The sequence below is a fragment of the Grammomys surdaster genome, unplaced genomic scaffold, assembly GCF_004785775.1.
Source record: "Grammomys surdaster isolate TR1022 unplaced genomic scaffold, NIH_TR_1.0 126133, whole genome shotgun sequence".
In the NCBI taxonomy this organism is placed as follows: domain Eukaryota; kingdom Metazoa; phylum Chordata; class Mammalia; order Rodentia; family Muridae; genus Grammomys; species Grammomys surdaster.
Window position 1 is genome coordinate 7367706 of NW_021620941.1, and position 21665 is coordinate 7389370.

Below are 21665 nucleotides of genomic sequence, written 5' to 3' on the forward strand. Positions count from 1 at the left end.
GAAAGATCTTGTTACTGTTTGGGAAGCAGGAGCAGGCACCTCCCTCCTCTTTTTTTTTTTGTGCCTCAGACAATAGTATGACCACATAGTTGATTCAGGTGAAGAAATTCTTAACCATCATTGGCAAATGGTCCCAAACTCGGGAGGTTAAGGTGTGGGTGCATGAGGGAAGTTTAGAGACAAGCCTGAATACTCACGAGTTAACCTGTGTGAAGGCAACAGTGGTGCATGTCTTCCTGTGGACCAGGCGACCCAGCCTGGCCTTTCCCTTGATGATGCAGTAGGGCACACCCATCTTTCTGCACAGGGCAGGCAGGAAAACCACCAGCTAGAAGCAAGCATGAGCTGTAGGTTGTTTGGGTAGAAGCAATAGCTAGCTACACTGATTACTTGTGGCAACTGCTCAGGGTTAAAAAGCTCAGTAATAACTTCAAGGTCACTTCAGTCAAACGTTCACATCATCGCAAGAGCCACACAAATCTGATCCCCAGTTCTTAGCAAAGCAATCCCACCCTTCCAGAAGCAGCACACTTCTGCACTTGATGCTTAAAAACCTCCACACCTACCTCAATGGGATCTACATCATGGGCAATCACCACCAGCTGAGCCTTCTTGTTCTCCACCAAGGTGGTGACTGTATTGACTCCTGGAACACACAACTTTGCCTGAGTGCTTGGGCCACTACAGTCACAAGAAGCCCCACCAAGCTGTGACTCAGGGTTAAAAAGCTCGATTTCCTCTTCAGTGATTTCAGGTGAAGAAATTCACACATCACTGCACAGCCTGCCTTTCCATTCTCCCTTTTCCCGGGGGTGGGGGCACTGACCTGCTCGGAGGACAGGTGGTCTCTTAGTTGGGACGTCTCCTTTGCCAGCAGCTTTCTTCTCAGCACGGGCCAGTAGCCTTTGCTTCTTCTCTTGCTTTGTCTCTGGCCTGTACTTGTGGGCAAGCTTAAGCAGCTGAGTAGCTGGAAAAATATTCAATTAGACTCCAAGCTTGAATTACTTTAGGGTCTCCTATGTAGCATAGGTTAGCAGCTTCCTGAGTGCTGGGGCTACTTGGCAAGGGCTAATTCTAATCTGTTTCTTAACTTGGCATTGCAACGTTACGTGAATGGCCTCCGGACCCTTGTAGAGCTGTGGCACACGCCTTTAATCCCAGCACCTGGGAGACAGAGGCAGCAATCTCAAAGCCCAACTTGTCTACATATTGAGCTCCACAACTAGAGACCCCGATTCCCCAATAACCCCCCACAAAACTCCCTACTGTACACAGATAAGGCAGATCAACACTGGGCACCTTCCTCAATTGCTTCCCCATCTTACCCTGTTTCCAGTGGAGGGACTGAGGATCCCCCTCTTCCACCTGTATCTCTAAATAGCTGTTTTAAGACGGCTATGTACTGCAATAAGGGCAAACTCATGACCAGCTTCAAGCTCTGAAAACTCCAAAACTGGCTGTGGCATAGAACCTCACCTGTTTGCCTGTCCAGAGCCTGGGTGAACTGGTTAATGGCAGGAGGTACTTTGAGTCGCTTATAGAGGATGGCTCTTTGCCGCTGCAGCCTGATGTATCGGGGCCATTTAACGAAGCGTGTTAGATCTCTTTTGGGCTGGATGTCCTGCCCTGGGAAGTAAAGAGGGACACTGCAACCGAGGCATCTCCACTACGCTGGCCTGCAACTCAGGCAGCACTGAGGGTGTCGGTGCATCAGCGATCTTGGTGGTTTCAAGTGTCATCACCATCTTTCTGATAGCAAATATTCTCTCACATCATCTGCACACGAGCACCATTTCCCGGTTCTAACACAACAGCCGAAGCATCCGCAGTGGCCGTCTGCAAGCCAGGGCGGCCCTCGAAGGCACACCGCCTGCGTCTGCTTAGGAAGGAGCCGGATCTCACGACTGATAAGGTCCAACCCCCCTAAAGGCTGGACTCAACGTCCCCTGAAAGCGGCGCCTTGTCCTCGGCAAGGCACGCAGACGCCACTTCTTACCAATGCCGAAGTTCTTGGGCCTTTTCTCGAACAGAGGATTGACCACCTTTTTGGCCTCCTGCTTCTTGACGACGGCGGGGGCCGGGGCCACCTTCTTCCCCTTGGCCTTCTTTCCTTTGGGCTGGACAGAAGAAAGAAACCCGGTGAGGCTGTATCTTCCGCCGTCCCATCGGGCAGCAGAGTCATTCCCTGTGCGCCGCCCGCTGCCGCTCCCTTTCCGCGAGGAGTCCCAAAGCGCCAGTGGCGACTTTGAACGCCGCTCAGGGGCGGCGGGTGGAGGATGAAAGCGGATAGCGCGAGGACAAACAACCACTCACCATTTTGCTCGGCTGGAAGAGAGAGAAAGAAGAGGGAATTGTGGGTGATAAGTAAGCGGCCGCGGAGATCGCGAGATCAGGCGCCTGCGCGGGATTTTGGATTTAAAGCGACAACGACGCACTCCAAACTCTTCCGGAGGGGCGGGGCCAGAGCGGGGGCGTGCCGAGCCGCGGCTGCGCGTTTGCCCAGGTCGGTAGGACCAGGCGCCGTAAGGCAGGTTCGGAGAGGCGGCGGGAGACGCGAGAAGGAAACGAAGCTGCGAGGAGTGGGCGCTTTGTTCTCTTGGCGGTAAGGGCCTGCTGCCGGGCATGTGTTCGTGGACCGAGCTATTGTAGCGGAAACCCCCGTCCCCAGCACAGGTCGGACTCGACTGTGGCTCTCACCCAGGGCCCGCCATGGCCCAGCAGAGAGCCCTGCCCCAGAGCAAGGAGACGCTGCTGCAGTCATACAACAAGCGGCTCAAAGACGACATCAAGTCCATCATGGACAACTTCACCGAGATCATCAAGACCGCCAAGGTGTGTGGTTGCTGTTCCGAAGCCGTGGGAGAAGGCAGGAACTTACTTTCCCGGGGCGTGGGTACAGGAGTCTAGACTCTCGTACAGGGGTGGGGTTTGCAGAGGGAATGTGATCTGAACGGTGCGTTAAAAGTAATGGGACAGCAGGGAAATAGAAGAGCCAAATAGTGTCAAGCGCAGGGAGAGCAGAGTAGAGAACTCGGGCCCGTTTGCCAGGGCTCTACGTTAGTTACTGGGCTCTAGACACCTGGGCTGAGTTTTACCCATGCCATAGATTCTTGAGATGACTGATAAGTTTAACCTTTTAATACAGTTCCTCATGTTGTGGTGACTCCAACCATAAAATTATTTCTGTTGCTACTTCATAACTGTAGTTGTAGTTTTGCTACTCCTATGAATCCTAATGCAAATACTAGTTTTTCCGATGGTCTTAGGCAGCTCCTGTGAAAGGCAACCCACAGGTTGAGAGCTGCTGCTCTTAAATAATTTCTGAGAAGCCTCAAGCCCACTGAGGTCTGTGTCAGTCTTTAGCTGGTCCCCCTGTAAAGCTAAGAGTGGCAGTTGAGGCTTTGTGCGGAAGCCTTGCTTAGTTAACTGTTCAGCATGGTGCTTAACCAGGAGGGTTCATGAAAAGCCACTTTTGGCTGGGGCTATTGTTGAGATCCTTTATTGCACATCTTTTCTTTTTTTTTTCTTTTAAGATTTATTTATTTATGTATGTGAGCACTCTATTTGCATGTATACCTGCAAGACAGAAGAGGGCGTCAGGTTCTATTACAGTTGGTTAGGAGCCACCTTGTGGTTGCTGGGAATAGAACTGGATGTGCCATCCCTCTAGCCCTTTATTGAACATCTTATTTCTTGTAAACTATCTCAAAGACTGGGCAGTGTCCTTTTGACATGCAGTCATCTATTGTCACCCAGAGAACAAGAAAGAGTTGGAGTGGACATTGCCAGCTGTCTAGATAGGAAGTAGGGTTCTGGGTCTGCAGGAAGGCCTGATAGACAAGCTATGGTAATGGCATGAAGGGTGGTGGTGTTGGCATCGGCTGTTAGCTATTGGGTTCCTGTGAGCCAGGCTAAGCCAGGTGGCTGCTACCTGTGTTGATTCTAGACTTTCTTATTTGCCCCCAGATTGAAGATGAGACACAGGTGTCGAGGGCTACTCAGGGTGAACAGGACAATTACGAGATGCACGTTCGAGCTGCCAACATTGTGAGTACCCGGGGCAGAAGACACCCATGTAGGAGTTGTAGGTGGAGTTCAGGGTAGCAATCGGGTGGGCAGAGCATGTCTTAGGAGATTGCCCCTCACAGGCTCTGGGAGGAGGGCTAAATAGACAGATGGCCTCGTCTCTTCTGTGTTGGGAGTGAGTAGGAAGGCAGCAGTTCTTGCTGACATGAAGGTTTCCCAAGGCTAGTTGTGAATGGAAAGGCAGATGGCTGAGTGAGGCATGTGTGGAACGTGAGCCCCTCTGGATCTTGCAGGGAAAGCCCAGTAGGTCAGTGTCTGTGCAGTGGGTACCAGCAGCTGTGTGGGGCACAGATGCCTGTGACTGCCCAAGGGCATTGTTTTTTGTTGGCTCTGAGTGGAATGTGGAGGATGTGTGAGTGTGTGAGTGGATGTGTGAGTGGTTGGTGGATGTGTGAGTGGTTGGTGGATGTGTGAGTGGATGTGTGAGTGGTTGGTGGATGTGTGAGTGGAATGTGCAGGATGTGTGAGTGGTGTGGCTGGTGAAGGAAGACTCCTTGAAGTGAGCAAACTTAGCACACTTGGTCATGGAGGTGCTGATCTTGCCTCCCTGGCTGTGCCTCTGTCCTCACAGATGGCTCTGTACAGGGCAGTATTTTTCTTCGCAGAACGTAAAACAGACTCCCAGAACGCACTGCTGGCCCAGCACCAATTACACAGAGCAGGGCCAGTGTCTCTGCCTTTTTTCATATTTTACCCTGATTATGATGGTGCAGGTCCGAGCTGGTGAGTCACTGATGAAGCTGGTATCTGATCTCAAGCAGTTTCTGATTCTCAATGACTTCCCATCTGTGAATGAAGCCATTGACCAGCGTAACCAGCAGCTTCGAGCCCTGCAGGAGGAGTGTGACCGGAAGCTCATCACCCTGCGGGATGAGGTCTCCATTGACCTGTATGAGCTGGAGGAGGAGTATTACTCGTCCAGGTACAAATAGGGTCGGACTCCCGTGCAGGCGGTGCCTGCTGCCTGCCCAGACCAGCTAGGGCCTGAATGGCCTTGTGTTTTTTCAAGTTCTCCGTGGCAGCAGAGCCCATGGCTAGACTGTTTGATGGACAGACAGTCACAGCCAGCCACCAGCGGGGGGGCCCAGGCCTTCCGCTCAATGAAGAGGGATGAAAACACAGGACTTGGTTGTGTGTCAGCGGCTTTGGCCAGAAAAGGGTATCCCCCAGGGGTTGAGGAAGCCCTCCTGGGCAACACAGTCACTACCTTACTGCTTTAAATCTCTGTCTGTCTAGACGTTCCAGTCAAGGCTGGATTCGCCCCTTGTGGCCTTCCAGGTCTCTAACAATGTCCACTTTCTGGGACACCCCTGCCTACTGCTTGCTCAGAGATTCAGTTTCATGTGAATGTCATCAACCCACAGTGGAGAGGTGGGGAACCCTGGGGAGGAGGAGTAAGGAACTCAAGCAGAGTCGCTTTGAATCTTGGGCCTGGGATACTTGGATGTCCTGTTTCTGGTCAGCTGGGGCTTATTCTCCAGAGCCTCCTGGTGTCAGACCTATGCTAGTCCCAGAGGATAGCAGCAGTTAGGGCCTGTCACCTAGCTCTCTGCAGGGCTACTTAGAATCTTGAAATCTGAAACTTTCTGATCCAGAGAGGCCTTGAGAAATCAAGAGTCCAGTGTAAAATATGTAGGGAACTGAGGCTGGAGAATGGAGGCCTTGAGCCACCCCCTTAGCTTGAAGTTAAGGTTCCCTTCAGCAGTGCCCTGCCTTAGGAAACCTGTCTTCCCCTGGTGGTAGGTTTGCTGCTGCTGTACAGAAGCTGCAGTCAGAGCTGCAGATGTCCAGTGCTGCCATGGTGTGTGCTCTCGGGTTTGCTCCCATCTTAGACTCAGTGTCACTGCCTAGCTTCTATAGTTCTGAAGCTCTCCAGAGGGTTCTGGGGTTACTTTTGGTTCCAGTGTTTATCAGCTTAGCAGAAAAGTGGGAGCATCTACTGTACCCCAAAATGGTAGAGACTTATACCCATCCAGGGTGAGTTCCTTTTTACATCTTCCTGTCACTCCCTTGTAGACAGCTACTGCTTCATGGACACTTGGGTGGATCAATATTGGGACAATGACTCAGTCCTTCTATAGGGGTTGAGGGGATAAATTGCTCAGATAGGAACCCAGAGCACCAGGTTTCCAAAGCCTCAGTCCTTCTGCATCACGTGCATAAGTTTCTGGGACCACCCGTGTCCTCTTTGGGCAGTCACCTCTCTCATATCCCTCATGGTAAAGCAGCTGCTCCTCTGCCATGAATTTCCTTAAATGGCAGAGCTCTTTTGTAGGTGAGGCAGTAGGTTTTGTCTGCCCCTATCACCCTTATGGCCACACCACCACCAGCTGCCCAGCTTCCTCTCTGCACGGCTACTTTTGCCTATATACTACCTGCTTGCTCTTTCTGGCTTTGCCTTCCCTCCACTTTCCTGGGGATGCTACCCCTTTTGTCTTGGATAGTTCTGAGAGGCTGTTGGGGACTGCAGGCATGGGAGAAGGCCAGGGCCGTGTGCATATTAGACAGCTGTGGAGACAGATGTGCTCAGGTAACCACTGCCATGACCACTGAGGCATAATGGCACTCTGGCTTTCCCTGTGTGATGTAGGGAGATAGAATGCATGATGCTTGGGGCTTAGAACTATAGAACGAGAATAGTGTTACATAGAGAAATACCCAGACCTGTATTGCTGACTGTTACCCAGTTAGGCCAGGGCCCTGGTAGGGATGGCAACAGGTCTCTGCCACCAGGAGCTTTGTAAAGTCTTCTCACTACCCTGCTGGTAAGGGATGGGTAGTAGGGGGAGACTGATAGGAACAAGGAGAGTCCCATGTGTCAGGAAGGACATGTGGCCCATTGGCAAGAGCTTGCCAAAGTAACATGGCCTGTTGACGCCATCTTTCTTTGGATGCAAGAGTGACCAGACGGCTTAGCCAAGGGGCCCTCAACAGAGGAGAAGGGGAGGCATTTGAGGAGAAGGAGTCAGGTGATGTCCATGTCTTAACTCTGCATCTGTCTTGCTTTCCCCTCCCTGGCTTTCCTCTGCCTGCTCCTGTCATTCCTGGGGGTTTCTTGTGGTGGCAAAGCTCAGCGCTCTGCGAAGCCAATGACCTGTCTCTGTGTGAAGCTTACTGGAGGCTGGACCTCGACACAGACTCTGCTGATGACCTCTCGGCTCCTCGTCTGCTGTCCCTGGAGACTGGAGCTGGTCCCTTGCAGTCTGCAGCCCCCATCCACTCCCATGGTGGTGGCCCTGGCCCTACAGAACACACCTGAGCCTCTTGGGGTACCTCTCAGGGTAGCCCTCCCTGGAGCCCTAGTTTATCAGAAGGGAAGTCCTGTGGATACCCACCACAGCCTAGTTTTTTTCAGTCTTAGCTCCATTGGGGACTTTGAGATCAGGAGCCACTGTAGCCTCAGGAACCTGGCCAGGCCAGGGCCTGTGATAGTTGGGGAGTGCTGTTCAGTTATTTACAGGCAGGTGGCTACCTTCCTGATTGCCAGGTGGAAGTTTGTCCCATTGAAGACCTTGAATAGGGTGGGTGGCTGGTGATAGGAAGGCAGGTTCAGCTTGTTTAGAATTGTGAGATATTTAGTGGATCTTAGTCAAGTCCAGTCACCCATCCTTAGGCTTAGGTTCTATATAGAGCCCTGTCCACTGCCTGGTGCCTGGAGCATAAATGTCTGCCACAGCTGACAGTCCAAGCAAGATTGTGTGAGGGGCAGCTAGCCAGGGCATCTGCCTGGATTCTCACACCATTTCCTCCTGCTACTTTTGTAATGAGACTGTTGAATAAAACATCAGCTTTCTGTGCTGTTGTCTTTCTTTCCTGATCAGTCCAAGATTGCCCTTGGGTTCCTTGAGTAACAGCCCTTCCCTTATAGCTTTGGGTTCCTAGCATCTACTAAGTCCTTGACATACAATAAATGAATGAAAAATCTGCTATTACTTAAAGCTATATGACTGTAGCACCTGTACCTTGAATGCCACCTATTTTTGCTATCCCAACTTAGAGCTATCATGCCTGCATCTTCAAGGCACTGGCCACGGGCTTGGAAGGGGTGGAATGTCTTGCTCAGAAGTGAAGTTCCCAGAGACAACTGGGAACTCAGACCCCATTGCCTCTCAGTACCAGGCTCATGGCTGACATGCAGAAACCATGGTTCTGGGGCAGGTGTGTGCTTTCAGCCTGTCACTCAGGTGTGTGCTTTCAGCCTGTCACTCCTACCATTGGCATGCTTCATTCATGGAAGTAGTAGCCCTGAGTCTATGAGGAACATGGGCTGCTCTGCTCAGCACCTACAATAGCCATACAGAACAGAGCCCTCAAGTGTGGGCAAATCACTGTCCCAAGTGAGGGAGTCTTCCACCAGAGTGATGGCACTACAGTGTTAACCGTTGGAAGAGCTTGTAAGTGCCATGGAGAAAGGGTGGAAGAATTGGGGAAAACACTAAAAGCAGCAGTGCAGAAGGAATTCCAAAACCTTTTATGAAAGTGTTTTATTGTTTGGTCAATTCTGTCGTTCACATTTAGAAGCAAAGCTTCTCATTTAAAGGGCACCATTGTCTTTCTCCAGTTTGTATGTCCAGGGGCAGGCTCCCTGGAGATACAGCTGGGGATTCAGTTTACTAGAAACTCAGAGTCACAAGTGGTGTAACTTGTGTATCACCTTTTTTTTTTTCCACAAGCATTAACTTTTGAGTTGCTGGGACACAACAAAAATGACCGTAGAGGCTCTACTTGGGGCTTGCCTTTGCATTCATTTCCTCATAAGTAGCTTCAATGCCATCTGCAAAGAGTTTCTCATTCCTAAGGGACCAATATCATCACCACTGGGATGCATGGCTACTGCATGTAATCTAGGCTCTACACCATACTCATGTCTCCACTTGTCGCCCACGTCTTTTTATATCTGTTTGTGTTTTGCTCTGTGTGGCAGGACTGGCTGTAGAGTGCTGAGCATCCTCTTCAGTCCAATAGTAGGGAAAGAGCTATAGTAGCCTAGGTCTGCCAGACGCTGAGGGCCAGAAGCACGGCGGAAGCCCAGCCCTCTCGGGTTACTTACATTTTTCAGAGAGACGCCTCCAAATTAAGGACTAGCCGGCCCCTCAGGCATGGCTAATCGAGCTCCGAAAGGGAAGCAGCTGCGAATACTGTGGCTTCAGGGGCTGGCTTGCTGGTTTGCTAATCTGGAGTTTAGATTTCGACAAATGCTTCGGGGGCGGCTTCCGGTACTCGTGGCTAATAGCGTTGCCCAGGCGGCGCCTGCGCACGAGATACTTCCGGCGGGGTCAAGCCGTTCTGTCGGTGGTACCCGTGTACACGGTCCTTCCGGCGGGTCTCGGCAGCGGGAACTTCCGATTGTGGCTCCCAGCCCTAGTTGCCAGCATGGCCTCTCTCCTGGCCAAGGATGCCTATCTGCAGGACTTGGCCAAGAAGATCTGCTCGCAGCCTGGCCCTGAGCGGCAGAGGAGCAAGTGGGGTAAGGCGTCCGGCCCGAGCAGCTTTTGGGAACGGACCCGGTCGTATGAGGCCCTCTGTCCTAGGTCGCAGCCGGACCCTCCACAAGGGATATGAGTTCGGGCGGGGTTGGTACTGTCGGACACAGGAAAGGCTTTAGCCCTGATGGAGTGGGAGGGAGTTAGGAAAATTACCAGACTTGAACGGGAAGGAAAATGTACTTGCTATTGGGAGTGTGAAGAATTTTCTCACTGGAGTGCTTTTCAGTTCTTGTCTATAAATGTGTCTCATGTGTTGAAAGAACACACACACTATTCTTGACCGTTTAGTTTAGAACACTAACATTTCCTCCTCATCGTCAGTGGGTGGAGCAAGTCTTAACATCAAAAAAGTTTCGATTGGGCCTGATTGGTAGGGAGATGGAGGAGAAGGACCTCGAGGTCGCCTGTCTGGGCTACATGATGTGTTCATCTCTGCATGAGCAACTTCAGGAAACTCTCAAAAAGTAAAAGGAGCGGGTGGAGATACGGCTCAGTGGTTATGAGCACCTGTTATTCCTGCGTAGGACCCAGATTTGGTTCCAGCACCTACATGACAGCTTACAACAGTCCCTAACTCCAGTTCTAGGGGTTCTTAACACTGTCTTCTGGCCCATAGAGGCACCAAGGATGGTCTTGAAGCACAGACATACATACATACTTAGAAAACTCATAAAAGTAAACTAGTCTGGGAGCTGGGGGTTGGGGATTGCAGTCCACATGCCTTTAATACCAGCACTTGGCAAACAGAAGTAAGATCACTGTGAATTCCAGATGGCCAGGACTGCATACTGAGACCCTGTTTATTTTCGCTTTTGTTTTTGAGACAGGGTTTCTCTGTGTAGCCCTGGCTGTCCTGGAACTTGCTCTGTATACCAGGCTGTTTCTGCCTCCCAGGTGTGTGCCACCACCGCCTGGCTTAAAATCCTGTGTTAAAAATAGATAGATAGATAGATAGATAGATAGATAAGGAGCTGGAGAGATGGCTCAATAGTTCTGTATATCTACAGCTCTTAGGAGAGGACCAGAGTATTCCCAGCATCCACCCCTTTTTGGACTCCACAGACACCCCCATTTATGGTGCACGTACTCCACACGTACATGCATATGATTTAAATGTAATAAAAATAAATTTACAAAAAGGAAAAGGGGGGTTGGAAATAATGATTTAGTGTTAAGAGCACTTGCCTAATGTCTGTGAGGCCTGTTGTATGACATCATGTGGGAAGACACACAGAAACCCACAGCTGCATGTAAACACAGTAAAGAGTTTGTTCTGGAGCCCATTTGGAACAATCATGGCCTGGAAACATGGATTTAGGTTACTCCAAATTGTATTTTCCAAGGGAAAATATTTCTTGAGGAATATTTTGAAGTTTTACGGAACAACGAAAGCCAGGGCAAATTTAAAATACATTAATGTGTATATCAGGTAGGTATAGTAAGCTGAGGAAAACTTTTTTAGAACTAAATGCTGATGACATTCCCTCCCATTCCCCAGACGGGGCTTCTCTGTTTAGTTTTGACTGTCCTGGAAGCCTTGTAGACCAGGCTGGCCTTGAATTTACAGAGCTCCACCTCTGGAATGGATTGTTGGGATTAAAGGCACGCTTCACCATGCCTTGCGCAGATAACATTCTCAATTTTTAGGTTGGTCTGCTAAGTTAATAGATTCCAAAAGGTTTGCTATCTTATTTGTGGAGGTGGGTGAGGGATAATCTCCAGACCTGCAACATTCCAGCCTCTCTTCATCTCTGCAGTTCAAAGGAGTCAGTGTGCAGACAGCTTCTTTCCAAGAAATTTCATTGACAGAACCAAAGTGGTAAATGAAATGAGCTTTATGGGGTGACTTACAGGAGTGGAAATGATTCAAAAGCAGCTTTATCACCAAAGCCTACCACAGCAGGGGTGATGGATCACAAAAGCTGGAAACCTGGAGTACACTGAGTAGCTTGCAGGCATCTCAAAAGTTGGGGAATATCTATTTTGTGTACTCATGTTTGACTAAGTGATGCCTTATATATGCTTGGGGAAGAGGGAGCGTATTGAGTCAGTTTCAGGGACTTCCTGAAGCCTTGGTGTTTGGTTCCTGTGTTTAAGGAGTGTCCCTCTAGGATGGAAGGCTTTGTTAATTTATTTTCAAGACATGGTTTCTCTGTGTAATCCTTGATGTCCTGGAACTCACTTTGTAGACCAGACTGGCTTCAAACTTGGAACTCCACCTGCCTTTGTCTCTTGAGTGCTGTCATTATAAGGGTGCCCAACCACACCCTGCTGGCAGGTTTTATTTAGAGGGAAATTGCTGTCCTTGAGCCCTGTGAGGAGAAAGGGTCTGGCAGCTCTGTCATTTATTCTTGAAAGAGGGTGGTTGTGTTGTGTGTAGATAATGGGGTGGTGACCACCCTGAAGCCAGACTTGGCATTCTGTTCCTCATAGGCATAGCTACTAGGTCAAGTTGTGGGGGGTATATTTTGGATTTTAAAAAAAATTTAATTTATTTTTGCTCTTTTGAGGTGGGATCTCATTATATAGCCCAGCCTGGCATGAAGCTCTCAGCAATTCTAGTGCCTTGGCCTCCAGATACTAAGGGATTGTGATGTATGGCCATCTGCTGCCCAGGCAGTTGGTGGCTTTAAGCTCTGGACAGGTGGTGGTGGCAGAGCCTTCTGGTTCTTTGCATCATCTTTCTTTACTGAATTGGTCAGAAAGGATTCCACTTGTTTTGCATTTCAGCCATCAGAACAAAAGGCTCAGAAGCTGCTGGACCCCAAAAAAAGAAAAGGAAAAAAACACAAAAGAAGTTTCAAAAGCAGGAACAGAAAGCTATGGAGCCCAAGACTAAACCCCTGGGCAAGAAGTCTCCCACTTCTTCTGGGGCCAAGAAACCAGTGGTATCCAAACAAGAGAAGAACTCCAGCTCCCTGGGGTCCCCTAAAGGTAAATGGCTCCAGGGTATGCATGGTCAGAGCTGGGATGGACCTAGACACAAATGTCCCCACTGCTCAATAGTGCTAGCAGTTTTGTCCTGTGCTGCATGACAGCCAGGTGACAAGGCACTACTTGTTTTTCTATGTCATAGGGACCAATCTCATAATGCAGTTGTTAGTGCCGTATTTTAAAGGAGCTTGGGTAGAACTTAATGGTGGCCTGTAAATCCACAAGCAGCCCTGGGAAGGTAGGAAGGAAGTGGTGGGAGGGCAGTTCCCTTTCAGCCTAGCTTTCTTCCCTGCAGGTAGTCGAGGCACAGCACCTGATTCTGTCTTTGCGCTGGATTTCCTGCGACAGCGGCTGCATGAAAAGATCCAGATGGCCCGGGGCCAGGTAAATGGGGAGTCTTCCTGAGCATCCGGAGTAGGCCTGTATAATATTTTCTTTCCCCATTTCTGTGCTAATGTGGGGTGCAGGCCACCTCTTGACTGAGGTAGCAGGTGTATTTCCTTTCTTGGAGCACTTCAGTCCCCAGTATTATCTGCCTCCTGGAGCTCTGTGTCCCTCAGAACCATGGCCTCCTTTGGGGAGCTGCTTCCACTGATGCCACATGGGTAGAGTACAGCCTGAATTGTCTCTCTAAAGGTCAGTGTCCAGAAGTGAGGTGACCTGACTAGCCCTGACTCTGCTGCATGGTGCTTCCTTCTCTGTCCCCTTCTTAGGCTCTTTTCTTGAGCTTTAGCTTCTTACCCTCCCAGGATCTGCCAGTCACTGTCCAGGTTCCTAAGAGGTGGGGACCAAGGCTCAAGGCCCTCATCCTACTGCGCAGATAACACAATGTACTGTCTTCTGGCTGTGGCACAAGAAGGGTTGCAGAGATCACTCAACTTGTGTTTTCATGAGTAGAAGATAGAGTGGTTAGGACAGGCACTCCATCATAGAAACCCAACCTAAGTTCTAAACTCTAGGACAATGGATGACCGTATGCAAGGTGAACTGTTCTGATATGCTGGAGGGGCCTGGGAACTGGAGCCATGAATCTTTTTTTTTTTTTTTAACTTTACATTCTAATCCCAGCTCTCCCATTTCCTTTACTGTTCCCCACTCCCTTTCTCCTTTGAGAAGGGGGAGGCCCCTACTGGGTATCACCTCACCCTGACCACCAAGTTACTGTAGGACTAGGTGCATCCTCTCCCACTGAGGCCAGACAAGTCGTGCAGTTAAGGGAATGGATCCACAGGCAGGCAACAAAGTCAGAGACAGCCTCTACTCCAGTTGTTGGGACCTGCATGAAGACCAAGCTGCACATCTGGTACATATATGTGGGAGCCTAGGTCCAGCCCATGCTTGCTCTTTGGTTGGTAGTTCAGTCTCTGGGAGCCCCCATGGGTCCAGGTTAGTTGACACTGTTGGTCTTTGTGTGGAGTCCCTATCCTCCATGTCCCTCAGTCCTTCTCCCATCTCTCTCTCTCTTTTTTTTTTTTTTTTTTTTTCTGGTTTTTTGAGACAGGGTTTCTCTGTGTAGCCCTGGCTATCTTGGAACTCAATCTGTAGACCAGGCCAGCCTCAAACTCAGAAATCCGCCTGTCTCTGCCTCCCAAGTGCTGGGATTAAAGGTGTGTGCCACCACTGCCCGGCTTCCCCCATCTCTTCTATAAAACTTCCTGAGCTCCATCTAATGTTTGACTATGGGTCTCTGCATTTGTTTCCATCAGCTGCTGGGTGGAACCTCTCAGAATTGTGGTAGGTTTCTGTCTGCAAGCATAACAAAGTATCAATAGTGTGTCAGGGATTGGTTCTCAATTTGGGCCAGTCATTGGTTGGCCATTCTCTCAGTCTCTGCTTCATCTTTGTCCCTGTGCATCTTATAGGCAGGACACATTTTCGGTTGATGGTTTTGTGGGTAGGTTGGTATCTTAGAGGCAGACGCAGGCGGATTTCTGAGTTCGAGGCCAGCCTGGTCTACAGAGTGAGTTCCAGGACAGCCAGGGCTACACAGAGAAACCCTGTCTCGAAAAACAAAAACAACAACAAAAGAAAACACTATCATGCTTGGACCTAAGCTTAGCTGGGTGGGATCTTGCCCCACAGTCACCACTCCCTTCATCTTTTTATCCCCGTCTGTATACATAGGATTCAGCTCCATGTCACTTTCTGGTACCCCTTTCTTTATTGTGATGCATTCCACATATTTTGTTTCTCAGCTTGTTCCTTTTCATTAACATGCTCTTCATAAGAGTGAACTTTAGTAACTAAACAACCGGATTTATACCAGGCTGTCTCGAGGCTTCCTTTGTCAAAGCAATTCATCGCAGTCTCTTCACCCCAGCCTTAGACAGACTCTTTGGACAATGGCATAATGCAGCCATGTTCGTCACCAAAATATCACAAAAACAGGCCACATACTTCTCCATTGAAACTTATTGGGCCAGAAGGCCTTTAACAGTTCAAATCACCGTCAGCGCCATCTTCAGTATTCCTAATAGGATGTCCCATTGATCCCCACTTAAAGTATTCCATGGCTTTCCAGATCCAAAATTCCCAAATCTACATTCTTCCAAACAAAAACATGGTCAGGCCTATCACAGCAATACCCCAGACCCTGATACCACCTTCTATTTTAATTATGGTTTCCATTGCTGTGACGAGACACCACGACCAAGGCAACTCTTATAAATGATAACATTTAATTGGGGCTGGCTTACTACTGGTGTAGAGGTTCAGTCCATTATCAAGGCAGAAGCATGGCAGTGTCCAGGCAGGTGTAGAGCTGGTGGAGCCCAAAGTTCTACATCTTCATCCAAAGGCAGACAGAAAAAGATTGACTCCCATGTGGTTAGGGGAGGGTCTCATTGCCCACCACCACAGTGGCACACTTCTTTTTCTTTTTTTTTTTTTTGGTTTTTGTTTTTGTTTTTTCCAGACAGGGTTTCTCTGTGTAGCCCTGGCTGTCCTGGAACTCACTCTGTAGACCAGGCTGGCCTCGAACTCAGAAATCCGCCTGCCTCTGCCTCCCAAGTACTGGGATTACCACTGCCAGGTAACATACTTCTTCCAACAAGGCCTTCTAACAGTGCCACTTCCTGGTCCAAGCATATTCAAACCTTCACAGTTGGTGTCCTTATTCCTCCACTGTGAGTCCTGTCAGCTACAGGAAGTGGCTACTTCAGGCTCTGTGTCTGCCACTGCTAGAGTCTCAGCTAGAGTCACCCCAGTAGACTCCCTGGTTCCCTAAGTCTCTGGCAAGTCCTAGAGGCTGATTTCCATTCTCTCTCCCCTGCTCTCCTCCATTCTCCTTCTGATGCCTTCTCCCTCCCATTTCCTCCCTGCCCCCCATCCACCTCCAATATCTATTTTATTTCTCCTTCAGAGAAAGATTCGAGCATCCTCCCTTGCGCCCTCGAGTTTTGGCTTCTTTGGGGGGGGGGTCTGTGGATTATAGTGTGGTTATCCTGTATTTCATGGCTAATAGCCGCTTACAAGTTAATACATACCATGCATGTCCTTCTGGGTCTGGGTCACCTCACTCAGGATGCTCTTTTCTAGTTCCATCTGTTTGTGTGCAAAATTCAGGATGGCCTTGTTTTTAATAGCTGAATAACACTTCATTGTGTAATGAATCATATTTTCTTTATTTTTCAGTCTAGGCACATCTGGATTGTTTCCAGTTTCTGGCTACTACTTGAATAAAGTTGCTATGGACATAGTTAAACAAGTGTCCTTGTCAGATGGTAGAGCATGTTTTAGGTATATGCTCAGGAGTAATATAGCTGGGTCTTGAGGTAGAACTAGGCTCAGTTTTCTGAGAAATTCCCAAATTGATTTCCAGAATGTTTGTGCAAGTTTGTACTCCCACCAGCAATGGCGGAATGTCCTCTTTGTGGAGCCAGGATTCTTAACTTGGGCTCCTCTACACACTGCTGTTATTTCCATCTGGATAAAGGGTAACACACATAGTGGTGAAACATGGACACCATGGACTTGTGTCCTGTATGAGCTGTTCCCCTCATCTCAGCCACATGTCAGATAAGGGACTTTGAGCTTAGAAGAACCCTAAGGAATGAACCCTCCATCTTTTATCTTTTACCCACAGGGTAGCACCAAGGAGTTGTCTGCTGCCACTCTAGAAAAAAGACAGCGGAGAAAACAGGAGAGGGAACGGAAGAAGAGGAAGCGTAAGGAGCTCCGAGCAAAGCAGCAGGTTGCAGAGGCTGAGAAAAAGGAGGAGCCAGTCAAGGTGCCCCCAAAAATGGCCTACAAGGAGCTGCAGGAATCGGAGCTGATCTTTAATAAGGTGAGAGCTGTCTGAGGATGGAAGCTGTTGATCTGTGACACTGGTGAGATTTGGGGGTATTGATGTGCTTCTTCCCTGTAGGTGGAAGTTACTGAAGAGGAGCCAGCCAGCAAGGCTCAGCGCAAGAAGGAGAAGCGGCAGAAGGTGAAAGGGAACTTGACACCACTGACAGGCAGAAACTACAGGCAGCTGCTGGACCGTCTGCAGGCACGGCAGGACCGGCTGGAGGAGCTTCGTGATCAGGATGCAGCCAAGGCCCAGGAGCTGGAGGCCAAGATGAAGTGGACCAACTTGCTCTACAAAGCTGAGGGTGTGAAGATCAAGGACAATGAGTGCCTGCTGCAGGAGGCCCTGAAGCGCAAAGAGAAGCTCCGGGCACAGCGGCAGCGCAAGTGGGAGAAGCGTTCGGAGCATGTGGTGGAGAAGATGCAACAGCGACAGGATAAGCGGCGCCAAAACCTGCGCAAGAAGAAGGCAGCTCGGGCTGAGCAACGGCTACAGAAGGCCCGCAAGAAGGGCCGGGTGCTGCCCCAGGACCTGGAGCGCGCAGGCCTCTCCTGAGGAGTTTGCACCTGCCAGGTTCCTGGCTCGGCACCTTCCCTCCATCTCCATCCTTTAGGGTTCAGGTGGTATGCAGTGCTAGTGCGGGTCTAGGTAACAAACTGGGTCTCCTGTGTGAGGTTGACACAGCTCTTGTACCCTACAGCCATAGTGAGATCTCTGATGGTGTGCCAGCAGATGGTGTTTCAGCAGCATCTTTAAGGAGGACAGTGTCCTCCAGTCCCTGAGAATGATGAAGGGGATCTGTACCCATGTCTTGTGAGGGGCATGTCTGTTTGTATGTCTGTGTGTGTCTGTGTGTTCTGAGCACTCAAGGGTTGGGATAGAGGTTGGGTTGAGGCACCCCACTGACCCCTCTTGCCCACCGGTAATCCAGTTGCCATGAGAACAAAAGGCCTTGACTACTCAGTCTGTACTCACTAGTCCCTGGGAAGAGAAGAGAGCCCAGGGAGTTCTTGGGAGAATCTGATCAGTCAGGTATGTCTGTGGGCCAGAGCTCCAGGGCTGTCTTTAAGGCCAGTATCCAGCTCAAAACCTAGAGTCCTTCCTGAGTCCACAGGATGTGTGCTTGGTCACCTGTGAGCTGACCAAGTGGTTGAGACTTGGAGTTGTATGTTGCCTAGTTTTATGTCAGTTTGACACAAGCTGGAGTTGTCTGAGAAGAGAGCGCCTCAACTGAGAACCCCACTAGATTGTCCTGTGGGCATGTTTTTTTTAACTGGTGAGTGATGTGGTAGGGCCCAGTTCATTGTAGACAGTGCCACCCCTGGACTCGTGGTCCTGGGTTGTTTAGGAAAATAGGCCAAGCTAGCTATGGGGAGCAAGCCATTAAGTAGCACTCATCTATGGCTTTTGCTTTAGTTCCTGCCTCTAGGTTCCTGTCCTGGCTTCCCTTAGTGATGTATTATTACCTGGAAATGTAACATGAAGTAAACTCTTTCCTCCCTCAAGTTGCTTTTGGTCATGGTGTTTTGTTTTATCACAGCAATAGAAACCTTAAGATAAGTCAATGTGCTTCTGGAGGTAAGGAGGCAGGGCAGAGCTCCTGGGATGCTGGTTGAGATGAGGTTGTGAATGGAGGTGAGAGGAATGGACACACATAGGTGCAGAGCCACCCTCCCGGGTGAGAGCTTTGGGTGTAGGAGTGGGTTGGTAGGGATGGAGTACCTTTGTGATTACTAAAGGCTGAACAGAATTAAGAAATGATTGTTGTGTATGGTCCCATTACTCAGGAGGCATAGGCAGGTACATCTCGAGTTTGAGGCCAGCCAGGCCTGCATAGAGACCTGTGTAAAAAGACTAAACAGTAACAAAAGCCAGATCTAGACAGAAGTATTGGCACACTCCTGTAATCCCAGCACTGGAGAGGCTGAGGCAAGAGTCTAAATTACAGAGTTCCAAGCTGGCATGCTTCTGGAGAGATGCCTCTGCTGGTAAAAGCAATAACTGCAAGCCAGACAGCCCTACTTTAATTTTTGGAACCTTGTTAAAAATCCAGATGTGGTGTGTACCTATAATCCCAACAGTCACTGAAATGGGAGATAAGGTAGAATTGGCATGTGAGCTCTGGCCAGCTAACCCCGAACACACAGTAGCAGAAAGAGGAGAGCCACTGCATCAGCAAGATGGAAGTTGGGCGCCAGCTCCTGTGAAAGTACCTAGGTACACACACACTCAACAAGCACACAAACCCAAGAGCTGGTGAGATGGCCTATGGGTAAAGTACTACCTGTGTGAGCCCAACTACCTGAGCGTCAGCAGTGGGAGGAGAACACTTGGCCTTCAGACGGTGCTGTGAATAGCTCGGTGCTGTGAATAGCTCGTACACACTGAAGTAAAGACCTAAGAGTTATTGGGCAGATACAGATAAGCAGGTGGCTGGAGTTCTAAGGTTATGAAGGGGTGAAAATATGTGCATTCTAAGATATTCCAAGAAAACAGACTTTTGGTTTGAATCTGTATGTCCTCAAAGGTTGTGTCTAAGTAGCTTGTCCCCAAGTAGTGCAAGTGCTCTGTGGGAGGTGGTCTTGTGAAAACTTTTTTCTTATTGAAGGTGGTTATTCTGACAAGGGCCTTCCTTGGACTTCCTCTTCCCGTTCATGGCAGTCATCAGTCAGGTTGTGAAGTTGAGCCCACCAGTGAGATCAGACAGTCACCACCTGAGCTAGGGATAAAAAACAGCTTGTCCATGTTCACTCAGCCCCATTTGGGTTCTGATGCACCTGTTTTTACAGAAAGAAAGTGCTTTGTCCACTTACTTTTGCTATGTGTGTTCCTTTGTGCCACAGTGGAATTATTTTCTAATTGGCTGGCAGTGGAGGGATGCTGAAGATGGGTCTTGAGGGTTGTAGCTTACCTTGCTTCCATCCAGTTCTCTGCTTCCTGAGCTGTTGCTATGATGTGGTCACCAGCTACCTCAAACAGCAATCCTGCCTCAGTCTCCTGGATTACAGGTATCCTTTGCCATGTCTGGCAAAACAACCAACAAAAAAACGTAAGAGCCTACAACTAGGGCTGGAGAAATGGTGTCAGTGTTCTGAGTCTCAGGAGTTGATGGGAGAGAGACACTGCAGGATGTTAAGGCCTCTGGGAGCAGGGAGATTCAGCCTCTGGACAGAATCTCGACCAGCCTCACAAAAGCTTATTTGTTAATTGCTCACAGAAGTTTGTTTTTTGGGTACAACAAGTTCCTCATACCAATGCCCCTCATCTAACCATACCCCTGTGACCTTACCTTACTCCTTATACACTGTTTGCTGTACTCAATAATGCAAGGTGTTCTGGGTGTGCCAGGACTATCTTGTGACCAAAGTAATCCAAAGGCTGTTAAGCTCCCTCAGAAAAACAACTCTAAATCACAGAGAACAGTCAGTTTCCCATAAAGGTTTCTTCAAGATGTAAATACTTAGAGAAAATAATATTCATTCTGATATTTACTCTAGACACAGTGAAAAACTATTTCATTTTATGTGTTTACCTTACATACAGTGATTCTAGAATTCTTTCTATAAATGGCTCTTCGTTTTAAGATCACCTATTTTTGCAGAGGACATGGGGTTTGGTTATCAGTACCCACATGGTGGCTCACAACTGTAACTCCAGTTCTAGGGAATCCTACACCCTGTCTGGGCTCTGAGGCTACCACACACATACATGTTACACAGACATGTAAGCAGGCAACAAACAACTCATAACTAACCCACTCCTGTGTATGACTATTATATATTATGGCTATTATTGCTGATACAGTGGAAGTCTTCCTGGCCCTATTTGAGAAGTGGGAGATGTTTGTTTGAACCGGGCTTTGGATGTGTACCCTCGGTTGTGAACTTGCTTAGAGTGCTAGGACTGTGTGCTACAGTGCCTGAGTCCTTTTTGTTTCTTTTGGTTTCATAACCCATTCCACAAAAGGAGGAAGTGCAGGCAGGAAAAACTAGAGTCAAGGAAGTTCTGTGTGTGTGTGCGCGCGCGTGTGTGTGTGTGTGTGTGTGTGTGTGTGTGTGTACACATGTAGCATGGCACATCTGAAAGGTACATTTTGTAATGATCTCCAGACAACAGCAGCTGAAAGTAAGAATGTACTTTCTTGGGTCTGGCATTGATAGTGCATGCCTGTAGACTGGCCTGACTTCAAACTAAAATCACTCTGCCTGTCTTCTAAATGCTGGAGTTAAAGGTGTGCACCAACCTGACCTAATGATTAATTAACTCATTAAAAAAATTATACTAGGTGTTTATGCTTATTTTTTTAAAGTGTAATTGGATCATTTCCTCCCTTCTTAAGTTCATGGCCTTTATTTCTTTGTTTCACTAAGAAAAATAGATAAAATAAATAGGGAAAGTAAATAGATGTGTGTGTTTATTCTAAATATGTAAGTACGACCTGCCAAGTCTGTACAGTGTTACTTGTGTGTGTGTGATTTCATGACTGACTTACTGAAAATCCAATTTGGGAGCTCTTCTCTGAAGAAAACTGTCTTCTGCTCTCAGCCTTCCTTCCTTGCATTTAAGGCCTGCCAGGAGACGCCCTTCTCTGTGTTAGCGTTCCTATTGCTGTTATCATGATCGTGTTGACGTAACGGGTGGAGCTAGAACTCGGAGATAAACCCTCACCACAAGCCTCTTCCTCTTCTGCTGGGATCCCCAAGCCTTCGGTCAGGAACTGTGTTGTAGATGTAGCAAGGGGGCTAGGTACCAGTGGTTCCTTGTTCTCTGCAGTTGCCATCAATTGTGGCTTTTTCGTTACAGTCTCTTGTCTGTTGTAAGGAGATATTTCCATGATGAGCTATTTTTACTTTTTGTTATTTTTGTTT

The 21665-nt window shown here is 48.8% G+C and overlaps 2 protein-coding genes and 4 non-coding genes across 6 annotated transcripts; 2 read left to right on the forward strand and 4 right to left on the reverse strand.

Annotated features, from left to right (window-relative positions):
* Window positions 1–60: 60 nt before the first annotated feature.
* Window positions 61–126, reverse strand: LOC114612220. The gene has a single exon (XR_003709954.1). It is a non-coding gene; the product is annotated as a small nucleolar RNA SNORD36 (small nucleolar RNA).
* Window positions 127–398: 272 nt separating this feature from the next.
* On the reverse strand, window positions 399–467 carry LOC114612219. The gene has a single exon (XR_003709953.1). It is a non-coding gene; the product is annotated as a small nucleolar RNA SNORD36 (small nucleolar RNA).
* A 241-nt stretch (window positions 468–708) lies between these two features.
* Window positions 709–780, reverse strand: LOC114612235. Its single transcript, XR_003709968.1, has one exon. It is a non-coding gene; the product is annotated as a small nucleolar RNA SNORD36 (small nucleolar RNA).
* A 926-nt stretch (window positions 781–1706) lies between these two features.
* Window positions 1707–1781, reverse strand: LOC114612221. The gene has a single exon (XR_003709955.1). It is a non-coding gene; the product is annotated as a small nucleolar RNA SNORD24 (small nucleolar RNA).
* Window positions 1782–2501: 720 nt separating this feature from the next.
* Window positions 2502–7881, forward strand: Med22 (mediator complex subunit 22). Its single transcript, XM_028757059.1, has 4 exons — window positions 2502–2832; window positions 3967–4047; window positions 4800–5008; window positions 7156–7881. The coding sequence occupies exons 1-4, from the start codon at window positions 2710–2712 to the stop codon at window positions 7343–7345; spliced, it is 603 nt and encodes a 200-aa protein (XP_028612892.1). The 5' UTR covers window positions 2502–2709; the 3' UTR covers window positions 7346–7881.
* A 1489-nt stretch (window positions 7882–9370) lies between these two features.
* Surf6 (surfeit 6) lies at window positions 9371–18302 on the forward strand. Its single transcript, XM_028757157.1, has 5 exons — window positions 9371–9553; window positions 12303–12506; window positions 12802–12890; window positions 16591–16791; window positions 16873–18302. Exons 1-5 carry the CDS (start codon window positions 9460–9462, stop codon window positions 17350–17352), a joined length of 1068 nt encoding a protein of 355 aa, XP_028612990.1. The 5' UTR covers window positions 9371–9459; the 3' UTR covers window positions 17353–18302.
* Window positions 18303–21665: the final 3363 nt, after the last annotated feature.

Coding starts and splice junctions, on each gene's coding strand:
- Surf6 (XM_028757157.1), top strand. CDS start 9,460: ATGGCCTCTCTCCTGGCCAAGGATGCCTATCTGCAGGACTTGGCCAAG. Junction 12,507..12,801: donor CTCCCTGGGGTCCCCTAAAG/GTAAATGGCTCC, acceptor TCTTCCCTGCAG/GTAGTCGAGGCACAGCACCT. Junction 16,792..16,872: donor CGGAGCTGATCTTTAATAAG/GTGAGAGCTGTC, acceptor TCTTCCCTGTAG/GTGGAAGTTACTGAAGAGGA.
- Med22 (XM_028757059.1), top strand. CDS start 2,710: ATGGCCCAGCAGAGAGCCCTGCCCCAGAGCAAGGAGACGCTGCTGCAG. Junction 2,833..3,966: donor AGATCATCAAGACCGCCAAG/GTGTGTGGTTGC, acceptor ATTTGCCCCCAG/ATTGAAGATGAGACACAGGT. Junction 5,009..7,155: donor GAGGAGTATTACTCGTCCAG/GTACAAATAGGG, acceptor GTGGTGGCAAAG/CTCAGCGCTCTGCGAAGCCA.